General features: G+C 52.9%; 1 protein-coding gene across 4 annotated transcripts in view; it reads right to left on the reverse strand.

The window, feature by feature from the left end:
- MROH1 (maestro heat like repeat family member 1) overlaps positions 1 to 15,663 on the reverse strand; it is a 104,493-nt gene that overhangs the window by 32,837 nt on the left and 55,993 nt on the right. For all 4 annotated transcript variants that reach the window (XM_039525441.1, XM_039525440.1, XM_039525439.1 and 1 more), the window contains 4 exons: positions 10,545 to 10,697; positions 6,922 to 7,076; positions 5,818 to 5,983; positions 4,771 to 4,967 (listed from right to left, as the gene is read on the reverse strand). In XM_039525441.1, coding sequence (XP_039381375.1) covers positions 4,771 to 4,967; positions 5,818 to 5,983; positions 6,922 to 7,076; positions 10,545 to 10,697 — 671 coding nt within the window. The remainder of the gene's footprint in view (positions 1 to 4,770; positions 4,968 to 5,817; positions 5,984 to 6,921; positions 7,077 to 10,544; positions 10,698 to 15,663) is intronic.

Here is a 15,663-nt window from a genome sequence, read left to right on the forward strand (position 1 = left end):
TCTCGATCTCGGGGAGAGGGAGCGGCGTCGAGCCAGCGATGGTTGGTGCCGAGGAGCCTTGGCCGTACCGGCGCCGAAGAGGTGCTTCTGCTTGAAGAGTGACCAGCGCTCGGTGCTCAAGGCGGAGGGGTGAGAGCCGCCTCCATGAGGAGCTGCTTTAGCCTAATGTCCTGCTCCTTTTTTGTTCTTGGCTTAAAAGCCTTGCAAATGTGGCACTTAGCTGTCAGGTGCGATTCCCCGAGGCACTTCAGACAGGAGTCGTGCGGGTCTCCTGTCGGCATCGGCTTGCGGCAGGCCGAGCACAGTTTGAAACCCGGTGAACCGGGCATGGGCCCCGGCACCGGGTGCGGGGAAGGGGCTATTCCCCAAACCCCTCTTAACTATATTATACTAAATACACTATAAAGTGATAAAAACTTTTTATATAGTTCAACTTAGTTAACTACACACACACACACCCACCCACACCCACACCAAGGAACGAGAGAACTATGAGTAGCTAGGGAAGTGGAGGTCAGCAAAGCCACGCTCCACTGTTCCAACGACCGACACGGGCGGTAAGAAGGAACTGAGGGGCGGCAGGGGTATATATCCGGTGCCATAGCAGCGCCACTCCAGGGGGTGCCCAGCCGACCCACCGAGTGTTGCTAGGGTAAAAATCTTCCAACAAACGTGCACGCGGCGCGCGCACACCTAATTGGAATGGATATGAGCAAGCACTCGAAGAAGATGGCTTGTGTCCCTCGAACCCCAGACACAAGCCAGCAGCACTTCCTGGCTGGAGCTGGCCAGTAGCCAATGGGAACACCAGGACTAATGAGGCTTTGCAGCGAAGTTACACCATCCCTGAGCTTCCAGAGCAGCATCCAGCCACCCACGATCACAGATAGCAGGGCGCGCACGCACACACCAGTGGGGATACCAGCAGGAACCTACTACGGGAGTAGGAGGCCACTGCATCAGTCAGCAGGTTTGGCTGGCCAGCACTGCTGTGCTCAGCCACATCCCACTGCCCATGGAATTTGCTGTTTGCCCCTCCAGTGGGGGGGGGGGAGAAAGAGGGAAGATGGACTAGCCTCCAGTGCATGCTGGGCTTCCTGCCAGCAGTCACAATCCATGCAGGAAGCTGGTGCATGAGGACGAGCGCCAGGCCAGGACTGGCAGTGCCAAGCAAGCTGTATTGGTGCCAGAGGCAGCAGAGCAGGGATGACCAGAACCACACAGCATTTTCCAGGCAACACGATCAGTCCACAAAATGGCTCAAGTTTGATACGCTCAGGAGCAGCCTTAGTGTCTTGTGCCCTGAACTCCCAGAAACCTGCCTGCCAGCCAGCAAGAGCCGTCTCACACACTGCAGCCTGACGGCTCACCCTACCAGAGGATGCCCTCCCTCGGACGTGTTCGCTCCCAGCCGGCAAGTACTCGGCTGCCCTATGGGAGGAATCGATGCTCTGGATCTACATGTGTTATTGACCAAGACCTGAGGACTGATCGTGTTAGAGGAGAAACTCTGCCCACTGAAATCCAAGTTAAGGGCTGGCCCACACGTGCAATTGCTGGAATAGCAATTCACTTTAAATTCATAGAATCCTAGAATCTCAGGGCTGGAAGGGACCTCAGGAGGTATCTAGTCCCACCCCCTGCTCAAAGCAGGACCAAACCCAACTAAATCATCCCAGCCAGGGCTTTGTCAAGCCTGATCTTAAACACCTCTAAGGAAGGAGATTCCACCACCTCCCTAGGTAACCCATTCCAGTGCTTCACCACCCTATTAGTGAAAAAGTTTTTCCTAATGTCCAACCTAAACCTCCCCCTCTGCAACTTGAGACCATTACTCCTTGTTCTGTCATCTTCTACCACTGAGAACAGTCTAGATCCATCCTCTTTAGAACCCCCTTTCAGGTAGTTGAAAGCAGCTATCAAATCCCCCCTCATTCTTCTCTTCTTCAGGCTAAACAATCTCAGTTCCCTCAGCCTCTCCTCATAAGTCATGTGCTCCAGCCCCCTAATGATTTTTGTTGCCCTCCGCTGGACTCTCTCCAATTTATCCACATCCTTCTTGTAGTGTGGGGCCCAAAACTGGACACACTACTCCAAAATGAGGCCTCACCAGTGCTGAGTAGAGGGGAATGATCACGTCCCTCGATCTGCTGGAAATGCCCCTACTTATACAACCCAAAATGCCATTAGCCTTCTTGGCAACAAGGGCACACTGTTGACTCATATTCAGCTTTTCGTCCATCGTAACCCCTAGGTCCTTTTCTGCAGAACTGCTGCCCAGCCCCTAGTCTGTAGCAGTGCATGGGATTCTTCCGTTCTAAGTGCAGGACTCTGCACTTGTCCTTGTCATGTCCTATCTTATTCCAAAATAGCTGCTGTATGCAGATGAGCCCCGAGGAACACTAATGCATTAGGCTTTCCCCCTCGCTTCCCAAACTCTGCCAGAATATTTCGTTTACAAACACTGCAAACAGAAGACACTTGCAAGCAACCTACCCATCAGTAGCCACATGGGACGCATCTCCAATATTACAGCTACAGCATTGCAGGGAACCAGTCAGAGCCGTAGCCCCATTTGGGCATTACCGACAATAGAACCATGTGTCACTGTGCAGTATGGAAGCAGAGACAAGGTGTGGAACCCGAGCGAGAACTGGGGAGCTCTGGTGGAGGAGCTGAGTCGAGCTTGAGGGGAACCAGCTGTACAATTAACTCACTCGGAGGGGCCACAAACCATGACCAGACTGAACGAAGGGATCCAGTGAACTGGAGCATGAAGGGCCCGACTCTCAGTCACACATGAACGATCCTGTAGGTGCACATGGGACGACCAAGAACCAAGGTCGGAGTAGACATCTCACAAGCAGGAGCAACTCAACATCCTCTCACCACTCGTTTAGGCACAAGGCTGCCTGAAGCCGTGGCTTAATGCTACTAGCGAGAACAGGTCTGGACAGGCCAGGCGGAGTGTGGGGGATGAAGATCCTGTAACTCCTGCTGTCAAAACATCCTGAGCCGGTGGTGTGAGGAGAAAGCACAGTCACCCACAAACCGCACGAGCGATCCCTGCCCTTTACTCCGTGGCGAGGGATAAAGCTCCTTAAATAAATATCTTCTGTTTGCACCCATGAGCAACATAAGCCCAAAGAAAGATCCAGCCTCCAGCTGCCCTGTCCATGGGTGAAGGGTGTGCAGACCTGAGCATGCACCAGCTGGTAGCTGCTTGAAGGCCGGTACCTCTAATGGCTCCAAAGACTTTTGTCCAGAGCAGTACACAAGTGTGTGCTCCAGCAGAACCGACAGTGGGGAGGGGCTCCCTGCAGGAAGTCTATTCTGTGCAGCTAACGTCTAACTTATTCTGCAAATACAACTCAGCCCTGTCAGTTTGGAACTGCAGCATTGCAGACTAAGCAGGGATCGAAGTATTACCGCTGGATGTAAATCTTGGCTGGAGAGAAGTTGTTTTAAGAGTAAGTGGTGGATCATGTGGTTGAGGGCAAGGGAAGAAAGAGCTTCTGGGGATGCCTAGTAAGACAAGAGGCAATGCTTGCGTGTACCTGGCCATTGCTGCCGTCACTGGAAGAGGCACTGACTGCTGACGGGCTGGCAGGTCACCCAATGACCAACCAGGGTTTGGAAACGGGCCTAGAAAGGTGAGTTTGCAAGACAGCCATGACAATGCAACACTCTTCAGGTAGGAACATGCCACAGCGGTTCAGGGTATGTGCTGAGAGACAGCCACTGCCTCACTTCAGGGAGCAGCAGCTTTTAGCCTCTCCGTGGCGCTCACCAGTTGTACCCAAGCCACCCCCACCCCCACTCAACGAGGCAGAGCAGTCAGGAGAGCAGCACAAGACGCCAGGTCAGTGTCCTCCCACAAGGCCATCTTTCCTCGTGAGGGCAACAGAAGCCCGCTGGCCTGAGGCGCCGCAGAGGAGTAGCCTGGTGACCTGAGGAGACTAGAAAGGCTGAAGACACAGAGCTTGGAATATCTTCCATGCACCAGAGCGACGACTACTGCCAAAAGCAGGCGTTACCCAGTAACACAGGAAGGGATGGTCATCGGCAGGAGCTCCGTCTGCCAGCACTGTCACAGAGCGCCCCGGACCAGTGTCTGGCTGCTGGAGGCGATGGGCGGTACCTAGAAGGGACAGGTCAGAGCTCTGCCACAGCGCAAGTCAAGTGACTTGGCCAGTTTCCCAGCCTGACCCCGTCCCTGCAGGCTGGCAGCCCGTCTCGCTAGGGGGACTGCACCGCCCTCTCTGCAGCAGCGCCTTCGCAGCACATCCTGAGGCGAAACGGGGAATGCGACTCCCCGTTCCAGTGCCTCAGCCAGGGATTAAAATGTGCCAATGGCTGGCTCCGAAGGAGACCGAGCAGCTGGTCCCCTTTCCAAGAGGAGCGTGTGTGCACGGGCAGGTGGGCAGAGGGGGGCTGCACGGAGGACATGGGGAAGGGCTGCAGGGCTAGCTCAGGGGAGGCCATGCCCTGGAAGCAGCAGGACGGAGCACAGCCACCTCAGCATGTGGGGAACAATTTCACAGCACAAATGTGGCTGGAGATTTAGCCTGTTGTGGAAACCTGAGCTCTGTGCACAGCCTGGGACTCAGGCCTTCAGCCTGAATCAGCTCCGGGCTGCGTGTGATTCACCAGCCACCCGATTACACAGGCAGCACGTGTGATGTTTGTGAACAACAAAAATCAGTTCCACATGGCAGGTAAAACAGCTGCCTCGAAGCCCCCGTCACCAAGTCACCCTCTGCTCGTTACCTGCAGGGCTCCAGGTTTCGGGGTGCTTGGCTCCAGCTGGAACTCCTCCTCTCCTTGGACTGCAGGTTCTTTGGTAGCAGGACACCCACAGTGCAGCTGACTCGCAACAGGAGAGCCACAAACAAGTGCGGGTAGAGCCCCAGCACCGCTGGCCCAGACTCCGGAGCAGACGTGATCTCATGCAGAGCACATGTGGCCTGGGAAGAGAGAAAAAGAGGATTAGGAAGGGCCGGGGCGGAAGAGAGAAGTCGTCTACTCCCCACTAAGACCTGTTAACAATACTCGGTAGGTTATCGACTAAGACAAGGAGCGCTACAAATCCCCTCCTCCACTCAGAGGAGTAACAAGACCCCAGCAACCAGCCCATTGTTCAGCACCCCAGGCCTGGCTTTGCCGTAGCCAGAGTTGGCAACAAAGCAAAAAGCCACAATTCAAACAAAACCATGTGATTTGAAACTCGCATGTTTCTAAATCAGGAAACAGGGTCTGAGATCGGCACCTGGCGGGGAGAGATCCCCTAGCTGGAGTTTTCAGGCAGGAAGAGCGCGTGCATGTCACTCACACGGCTTGCACAGCCCTGCTCCGGCTGATTTAAAGAGCTGTAATTACACGGCCCAGAGTACACAGGGCTGTAGAAGAGAGGGGAGGGGGTGGGGGCAGGGGAGGGAAGGAGTGTTTGCTTGCAGCATGACGGACTCTGTACCAGCTGCACTTGGTTCAAAGGAGGAGGAGATTGTCACAGCTGCTTTACTCCTTAAAAAGCTGCCAAGCAGGGATTAGGTTTTTGACGGGATAAAACGCGAAGCGGACTCCCTAGAGGATGAACACCTGAGAGGTTTTTTATGAGCCTGTGGATTAGTTCTAATAGGCATTACACACTGATGCGTTATTTCCAGAGTCCAGGCCTGGCCCAAACACCTGAGCCGAGGAAATGAACAAAGCAGGCCGGGGGGGGTGTCTGGAATGCCATCTTCCCTGGGGGCTGGGAGCCCGGCCCCCTTGTGCCGGGGGGAGGGATGGCAAGGCGGGGGAGCAGATGATACTTACAGCAAAAGGGAGGGGAGTGGCGATGCGCTCAGAGGTGCTCCCCGACAGGAAGGATTTGTTCTCTTTGTACGGCACGTCCCGATTCACCTTGTCCAGGAGCAGCTCCAAGATCTGCGACGTGAGGGCTGGCTCCGTGGCCAGCGCCTTCCACATGGCACAGGTGTGACTAGGTTTGAACAAACAGGAGGGTTATTTTTGCACACGAGCTGCCCTGTTACGGGCTCCTAGCGCTGAGCGGTAGCAAGCCGGCAAGTGCCCCGGCGCGATGCTGCTCAGCTCCCCACGAGGGCAGACGTGGGTCTCCTCTCCTGGCCTGCAGTGCAGAAATACAGCTAAGGCACTAACCACAACCTGGCTCTGTAGCCGTGCTCTCCAGAACCCCACCGGAGGAGCCCCCTAGCGGGGCTGGGCAGAGCGGGGGCAGAGAGGGCTTGTGAAAATCCCCATGGAGGGAGGGAATTGCTCGGTGTGACACTGGGGGTAGGACTGAGCCCGGAGAGATGTCCACGATCGACATCAGGTGAATGAAGCCCATGGGCAGCCCAGAGGCTCCCGCTGCACAGCCCCTCCAAAGGGAAAGGCTGGTGGCCCCCGGCTGCAGCTGGGATGAAACGCTCCCTCCCCTGCATGGCACCCTAAGGTTGGCAAGGTGCATTACGGGTTTTCCCCCTTCCTCAGGCCATGATCAGCTGGAGGGACCATTGCTTTCCCCATCACCTTAATCCCTGCGCCTCTAGCACCCCAGCCCCAGCAGGATCACAGTGGGGGACACGTGCAGGGAGGGGAGAGGGGGCAATAGAGGTGCAAGGGAAACCCCAGGCCAGAGCTGGATGACTCAGGGTGGGTGGCCTACACCATAACAGACTCGCTCATGCAGGCTGCCCCGCTAAGCAATTCCAGGCCCTTTCTAAAGGCAACTCTCCCGACAAGTGGACGTGCTGATCCCCGAGCACAGGAAGGACATTCCAGCAGGGTCCCATTACCAGAGCCAGGAGCCAGAAGATTAGCTGCAGCTTAAGTGAAAGCTGCTCCAAAGCCCAGCTCCTCCGAGGGAGAGCAAGAACAGCCAGCGTGCCAGCCAATGCAATGGTGTGAGCCGGGTACCTGTCAAAGGGTAGGGAGCTACCCAGCAGGCTGGACACAACCGCCGTCCTATGCTGGGAGGCCAGGATGTAAACCGTCTGCTGAGCTGCCTTCCTTAAGTGCTCCTCATCCACCTCCTGCAGCTTGCTGTGAACCAGAGCCATGATCACGGGCACCTGGAGGACGAGAGGCAGAAGAGGGGTATAAAAATATTAAGAGTAACAAGAAGGCTTTCTTCAGGTATGTTAGCAACAAGAAGAAAGTCAAGGGAAGTGTGGGCCCCTTGCTGAATGAGGGAGGGAACCTAGTGAGAGGATGTGGAGAAAGCTAGTGTACTCAATGCTTTTTTTGCCTCTGTCTTCACAGACAAGGTCAGCTCCCAGACTGCGGCACTGGGCAGCACAGTATGGGGAGGAGGTGACCAGCCCTCTGTGGAGAAAAGTGGTTCAGGACTATTTAGAAAAGCTGGACGAGCACAAGTCCATGGGGCCGGATGCGCTGCATCCAAGGGTGCTAAAGGAGTTGGCGGGTGTGATTGCAGAGCCCTTGGCCATTATCTTTGAAAACTCATGGCGATCGGGGGAGGTCCCGGATGACTGGAAAAAGGCTACTGCAGTGCCCATCTTTAAAAAAGGGAAGAAGGAAGATCCAGGGAACTACAGGCCAGTCAGCCTCACCTCAGTCCCTGGAAAAATCATGGAGCAGGTCCTCAAGGAATCAATTCTGAAGCACTTAGAGGAGAGGAAAGTGATCAGGAACAGTCAGCATGGATTGACTAAGGGCAAGTCATGCCTGACTAACTTAATTGCCTTCTATGATGAGAAAACTGGGTCTGTGGATAAGGGGAAAGCAGTGGATGTGTTATTCCTTGACGTTAGCAAAGCTTTTGATACAGTCTCCCACAGTATTCTTGCCAGCAAGTTAAAGAAGTATGGGCTGGATGAATGGACTATAAGGTGGGTAGAAAGCTGGCTAGATCATCGGGCTCAACGGGTAGTGATCAACGGCTCCATGTCTAGTTGGCAGCCGGTTTCAAGTGCAGTGCCCCAAGGGTCAGTCCTGGAGCCGGTTTTGTTCAATATCTTCATTAATGATCTGGAGGATGGCATGGACTGCACTCTCAGCAAGTTTGCTGATGACACTAAACTGGGAGGAGTGGTAGATATGCTGGAGGGTAGGGACAGGATACAGAGGGACCTAGACAAATTAGAGGACTGGGCCAAAAGAAATCTGATGAGGTTCAACAAGGACAAGTGCAGAGTCCTGCACTTAGAACGGAAGAATCCCATGCACTGCTACAGGCTAGGGACTGAATGGCTAGAAAGCAGTTTTGCAGAAAAGGACCTAGGGGTTACAGTGGACAAGAAGCTGGATATGAGTTGACAGTGTGCCCTTGTTGCCAAGAAGGCTAACGGCATTTTGGGTTGTATAAGTAGGGGCATTTCCAGCAGATCGAGGGACGTGATCATTCCCCTCTATTCAACATTGGTGAGGCCACATCTGGAGTACTGTGTCCAGTTTTGGGCCCCACACTACAAGAAGGATGTGGATAAATTGGAGAGAGTCCAGCGGAGGGCAACAAAAATAATTAGGGGGCTGGAGCACATGACCTACGAGGAGAGGCTGAGGGAACTGGGATTGTTTAGTCTGCAGAAGAGAAGAGTGAGGGGGGATTTGATAGCTGCTTTCAACTACCTGAAAGGGGGTTCCAAAGAGGATGAATCTAGACTGTTCTCAGTGGTAGAAGATGACAGAACAAGGAGTAATGGTCTCAAGTTGCAGTGGGGGAGGTTTAGGTTGGATATTAGGAAACACTATTTCACTAGGAGGGTGGTGAAGCACTGGAATGGGTTCCCTAGGGAGGTGGTGGAATCTCCTTCCTTAGAGGTTTTTAAGGCCCAGCTTGACAAAGCCCTGGCTGGGATGATTTAGTTGGGGTTGGCCCTGCTTTGAGCAGGGGGTGGGACTAGAGGGCCCCCTAAGGTCCCTTCCAACCCTGATATTCTATGATGCTAAGACAGACGGCATGCGGAGAGGAGCTGGGACGGGTTCCCAGCACACTGCCTGGTTCACTGCTCAGACCCAGGGCAAGGGCCCAGTAGGACAGTCCCTGCCCTCCAGGCAGGCTGTCAGCAATGGAGGCTGTAGCTTAGCCAGTTAACACGTCCCGCCATGCTGGGGGCCTGCAGTGATCTGGGGCAGGACCCTTCACCTTCTGGGGTCCCGAGGAAGGGGAGAGGCAGCAGAGACCAATGTTAGCCAGCAGTCCTTGCAGTGCTCTATGCACGAGCCCCCCAGGCCTGGTTTCCCTTCGCCGTGTCCAGCAGCAATTCTCTGGCCAGAAGGCTGAGGGGGCTGCATCTGAAGCCCAGGAACATGACTCCCCAGCCACCCCAAGCACCCTCAGGCCTTGAGCAGCTCCCAGAGGGACAGAATGAAAGCTCAGCCCTGTACCAAACCCTCTGCATAGAGCCCAGTGCCCAGAGACAGCCTGCCAGCGACGTACATTAATCACATTGACCCAGTCAAACACCAAGCTCCTGGAAAGATGCCCACAGGCTGAATGGCAGGAGCGAACCACACGATGCAGTCAAACAGGATGGTCGCGCACGAGCGGGCCTGGCAGCACACTGCAGACAGGAAGTGCAGAGCAGCAGAGTGCTCTGTCCCCAGCTGTGCTCCGGTTTTGGCCCTGACTCAGAGGCTTAGCACCAGTTTGGATTTCAGAAGCTGGGCTGGACAGATCTGACCAAGAGGTGAACCACGCAAACGGGAGCAGCCCCAAGCAGGATAGAGGCTAACAGGTAGAGAACAGGACTTTGGCAGCCACTCTAGAGCAGAGGAACACCCAAGAAGTGGAGAGGGAGAACTGCTTTTTCCAAGAAGGGGGAAAGGGGAAGAAAAGGCTTGGGCCAAAAAGGTAGAAAAATCAGATGAAAAAAGCTTCACACCTAGAATCTCTCACGCCCCTGAGCTTCCAGCCCTCCTGCCCGGAAGGGCGCCCAAGGATCCCACCGGGAGCCCCAGCCCCGGTAAAGCACCAGAGGCCAGAATGGCCGATAAACCCCTGGAGCAGGCCCAGCGGGTGGCAGCTTCCCTACATCCACCAGCAGGCGACACCAGTTCCAGGCCTGCAGCTCCTGTCCGAGTCGCTTGGCCAGAAGGCTGGGGAGCATCAGCCTGAGGTCAGCCGGGGGAGGAGACTAGGACGCTAAGCGACGCCCTGTGACTGAAGAGCAGCAGTGATGGTGCTTTGCAGCCTTGTCCTGCTGCCACCATATTTACAGCTTTCAGGGCAGGACCCTGGCGCGTCACCCAGGAACTCAGAACCGTCCCGAACAGGTGCCCCGTTCTCCCACTAGCCGCTGCACAAACATGCCGAGTTCCTGCCCTGCCAAGAATATTCCAGAACCTGACTTCCCCCTTCGTCTGGCAGTAGCACCCAGACACCAAGCCCTTCCCCAGAGGGTGACTGCTCGAACTGGGGGGCGGGGGGTGGGGGGGAAACGGACCAATGCCCTGCTCAGATCCGGCCGCAGGGGAGAGCCCAGCGCAGCAGAATCCCTCAAGAGCCAGCTCGCTAAAGAAGGTTCCCTTCGCCCTGGAGTCCAAAGCACAGGCGAGGGGGAGACCCTAGGCTTTACCTTCTCCTGTAACACCCCTCCACGCTCCTTCAGGATGGCGTTGATCATGACAGCAGCGGCTCGAGAGCAGTTCCGATCGGGATCTGCCAGCCCTTCAAACATCATGAGCAGAAGGCTCATCAGCTGGTCAGGTGGGAGGCGCTTCCCAATCACCTAGCAAAGGAGAAGGGAGGAAGAGGTTAGATTTAACATGCTGGGGATTCTAGCACCTTTAACCCCATACACTTAAACAAAGGTCACTGAAATGCAGCCACATCTGGGGTGAGACCCAGCAACACCCACAGCAGTGCTGCACAACTCACAGCCGGCAGAAAGAACCTTACACCTGGCTACTGTACAAGGAGGTTGTGACGTTATTGATATAAATGGGAACCATATAGAACATGGGTTGCAACCAAGGTCCTGTAGTGGCACCAAATCCTAAGTAAAGGGGGTATATATATAAGTAGACCAGGTTTCTCTGGGCTTGTTTATGATTATGCTGCTGTCTGTGTGTGTGTCATTTTTTTTGTGAGTTATATATAGTTGCTCTGCTCTGTCTATATTTTTGTATTATGCCTCTGCCTCTGTGGTGTCCCAGAGCTGATGTTAGCCTAGCTGAAGCTGGCTGGCCAGTGGCCCATTAAAGGCCATCAGCTACACAATTGACCCATGAGAGAAGGCAGACGCCTGTGACTCAGCCGCGCGTGCAGGGGCCTCCATGTGACTCCAGGCTGTATTTGCTGTAAGTGAAGATTCAAAGAAGACAACACTACAAAAACACCTGTAAAAGGCTATATAAAAGGCTCCATCCATCTCTCCTTCTTTCTTTCTTCTCTGCTTGACTTTGCTCTGCTACAAACTGAAGAACTAAACGCTGAAGCATTGTTGACCCATCCCAGCGGGGACCACTTAATCTGAATCTGCAGTTGCAGTTTACTCCAGCAAGCAGCCTAGCTGAACTTTGCCATTACTTTGACATTGTATTATGTAATTGATTCCATTTAAATTCTACCTCTCATCTCTACCTTTTCCTTTGTAAATAAACCTTTAGATTTTTTAGATTCTAAAAGGATTGGCAACGTGATGTGATGTGGGTAAGATGTATATTGTATATGGTCTGGGGCTTGGGCTTTGAGGGTGGGGGGATTTTCTTTTATTTTTTTGTTATTGGGGTTGTTTTTTTTACCAGGATATATCCCCAGTGGTGAGTGCACTGACTGGAGTGGAGACTGGAATTGCTTGTGAAATGTGTGGTTGTTGTGGATAGCCAGTGCCAGTGGACCAAAGTCCTGGTGAGGTTTGGTTTGGTTTGGTTTGCCAGCTACCCCTGTAACTGCCTGCCACTCCCTGTTTGTAGTCTGTTTGTGTGATTGGTTGGTCACCTGCAGTTGGGTCCAGAGGTAGAACGTAAGGAGTTGGAATTTGGCCAGAATACAGTCGTTCACATGCCATAGAAATGGTCTCAGACTAGAGTGTGACTGGAAAGGCTCAGGACCCTGGTTTGATATGTCCTCAGCTGAAAGACAGCGGCCCCAACCTCACACTGCGGGCCTGGTTCCCTACTGACCGAGGGAAAAGACCCCACAGGAACACCTGGGGGTGCCATGGATTACAGCTGTCCAGCTGAGAGAACAGGCTCACAGCTCCAGGCCTCTACCACGGGGATCTCAGGGTGCTTTAAAAATCAAGACTGGCCCAGCCATGGTGTGACCTGGGGGGCGAGTGCCACCCTCTCTTTGCTCTATGGTGTGAGATCGAGAAAAGGAGCAGCAGTTCCTCAGCCAAGGAACTGACATTTTAGCTTAGCCGAGCTCAGAGACAGCCAGTCAGAGGTACAATCTCAGAGCAGTGTCAGGCTGACCCTCACGAGCTGCTTGCTCCTGGCAAGGAGGAGGGACTGCATTGAGCAGCATGGACACTACCTCTAGCCTGGAGTTAGCTGCTTGGTGACTAAGCCAAGGACTTCCGTGTCCAGAGCTTTCACTCCATTAGAACTGGTCACTTTACAAAGGGAAACTGAGGCAAGACTGGGCATTTAGAACTGTCCACACCACACTCAAATGCGGCACCAAGTATGCCATGGGGCTGGTGAGGGGGTGCGGAAGCCGTGCTACTGGGAGAGATGTGGCCCCAGCTGCATCCCTCACATTTACCCCACACTGGCATGTCCAAGCAGAAGGGCCTTGTAGCTGCAGCTGCACAGAAGCCAGGAAACCGAGCTGTCAACAGGGGAGTTTGGGGTGTGGGGGGGGGAAGACTGGAGAACCAGGCAGAGGAACAGACAGGCTAGTGAAGGGAGTGTGTGGGGGTCTGGCAGTGTTGCGGTGCTCGTTGGGGGTTTGTTTCGCTGTCGGTGGCGGTGGTTTGGTTTGTGTTTCCCGGATTTACAGGATTTAGGTGGGAAGCCTATGAGATAGAGGCAGCAGCGGTAGCGACCCAAGCAGTGGAAGACACAATGAGGATGACCGGATGTGGAAGCAGCGGCATGTACACGATCCTGGAGGGGGAACCTGAAAAGGGTTTCGTCTGCATGAAGCGCCGCCTGATAGAGCTGATGGAAGAAAAGATCCGAGGACTGGAGATGCAGGTGGAAGCTCTGGTTGAGTTTAGAAGGGGGTTCGAGCGGATGATGGAGCAAAGACATGAGGAGGCTGAAGGGATAATCTCAGACTTGCAGATGGAAGCAGGACCAAAGAGCTCTGAGGGGAGACTGCTGGGTGAGGGAAGTGGACAGTGGAAGCCATGTGACTAAGCGAACCAGGCAGAGGAAAAGACAGGCCAGCAAAGGAGCGATAGAGCTCAGGAACAGGTTTGTGGAGTTGGAAAATAAAGAAGGGGCACAGCAGGTGGTCACTGACGAAGAAGAGAAGAGTCAATGGAGATGATACCAAACATGAGCCCCAGGAGGATACGGGAAGGGTTGCGGAGGATTGCAAGGGTGAATAGGAATCGAGAGGTCTTGCGGCCAGAGGGAACAGGGGATAGACTAGAGAATCGCACCATCACCAGGAAAAGGCAGGTCTGCATGATTGGGGACTCCTTACTGAGAAGAATAGACAGGCCTGTAACCAGAGCTGATCCGGAGAACAGGAGGGTGTGCTGTCTGCCGGTGCTAAGATACGGGATGTGGACCTGAGGCTGAAGAGGATCCTAACGGGAGCAGGAAAGAATCCGCTGATTGTCCTTCATGTAGGAACAAATGACATGGCTAGATTCTCGCTGGAACGTATCAAGGGAGACTATGCCAGGCTGGGGAAGACGCTCAAGGAAATCGAGGCTCAGTTGATCTTCCTTGGGAATCTGCCTGTTCCCAGAGAAGGGCAACAAAGGTGTGACAAGATTATGGTGATCAACAGATGGCTCAGGCAGTGGTGCTATAAGGAGGATTTGGGATGTACAGCCACTGGGAAGCATTCATGGACAGAGGACTGTTCTCTCGGGATGGACTTCCCCTGAGTAAGGAGGGAAATAGACTTCTAGGATGGAGGCTGGCACAACTGATTAAGAGAGCTTTAAACTAGGAATCTGGGGGAGATGGTTGGGAGATGTCCAGGTAATCTCCACGCCGGAATTTAACATTGAGAGGGAAGAAAACAAAGTAAGAAAGGATACAGCCGTGGGTAGGAGAATGGACATACGGAGGAAGGGTAATGTAGATACCAGTCTAATAGGTGATATTGCGGCAGAACGTCTGGGCCTAATCGGGTGAAGAATGTGAGAGAAGCCAAAACAACAAAAATTAAGCTGTCTGTACACTAATGCGAGGAGCCTAGGTAACAAAATGGAGGAACTAGAGCTACTGGTGCAGGAAGTGAAACCAGCTATTATGGGGATAACAGAAACATGGTGGAATAGTAGTCATGACTGGAGTACAGGTATTGAAGGCTCTGTGCTGTTTAGCAAAGACAGAAATAAAGGCAACGGTGGTGGAGTAGCATTGTGTATCAATGATGAGGTTAACTGTAAAGAAATAAGAAGGGATGGAATGGATAAGACAGAGTCTGTCTGGGCAAAAATCACACTGGGGAAGAAAGCTACTAGAGCCTCCCCTGAGATAGTGCTTGGGGTGTGCTACAGACCGGCGGGATCTGATTTGGAGATGGATAGAGACCTCTTTAATGTTTTTAATGAAGTAAATACTAATGAGAATTGTGAGATCATGGGAGACTTTAACTTCCCGGATATAGACTGGAGAACAAGTGCTAGTAACAATAATAGGGCTCAGAATTTTCTGGATGTGATAGCTGATGGATTCCTTCACCAAGTAATTGAAGAACCAATAAGAGGGGATACCATTTTAGATTTGGTTTTGGTGAGTGGTGAGGACCTCAGAAGAAATGGTTGTAGGGGACAACCTTGGTTCGAGCGATCATGAGCTAATTCAGTTCAAACTAAATGGAAGGATAAACAAAAATAGATCTGTTACTGGGGTTTATCTCAAAAGGGCTAAACTTTAAAAAATTAAGGAAATTAGTTAGGGAAGTGGATTGGATTGAAGAACTTGTGGATCTTGGGTTAATAAGAATCTCTTATAAACTGGGGACACATCAGTTGGAAGTAACAAAGGAGAAGGACCTCGGAGTATCGGTTGATCACAGGATGACTATGAGCCGCCAATGTGATATGGCTGTGAAAAAAGCTAATGTGGTCTTGGGATGCATCAGGTGAGGCATTTCCAGTAGAGCTAAGGGAGGTGTTAGTACCATTATACAAGGCACTTGTCATAAATATAAAGGGAAGGGTAACAACCTTTATGTATGCAGTACTATAAAATCCTTCTTGGCCAGAGGTACAGAATCACTTACCTATAAGGGGTTAATCAGTTCAATTAACCTAGCTGGCACCTGACCAGAAGGACCAATGGGGAAAGAAGATACTTTCCAATCTTGGGGGGTGAGGGAGAAGAGAAGGGGTTTTTTGTGCTCGTTCCCTCTTGAGACAAAGAGAGAGAGGGACCAAGCAGGTAATCCAGCTCCTGATAGCTCAACGGTTTGAGTATCTAAAATTACAGAAATTGGAAGTAATCTAACACATTTCCTTCCTATTCTTTTGTTTTAGCTTGTGAATTTTCTCTATGCCAAGAGGGAGGTTTATTCCTGTTTTGTAACTTTAAATTTGAGCCTAGAGGGGAATCCTC

This window comes from Mauremys reevesii, linkage group 2, assembly GCF_016161935.1.
Source record: "Mauremys reevesii isolate NIE-2019 linkage group 2, ASM1616193v1, whole genome shotgun sequence".
NCBI lineage: Eukaryota > Metazoa > Chordata > Testudines > Geoemydidae > Mauremys > Mauremys reevesii.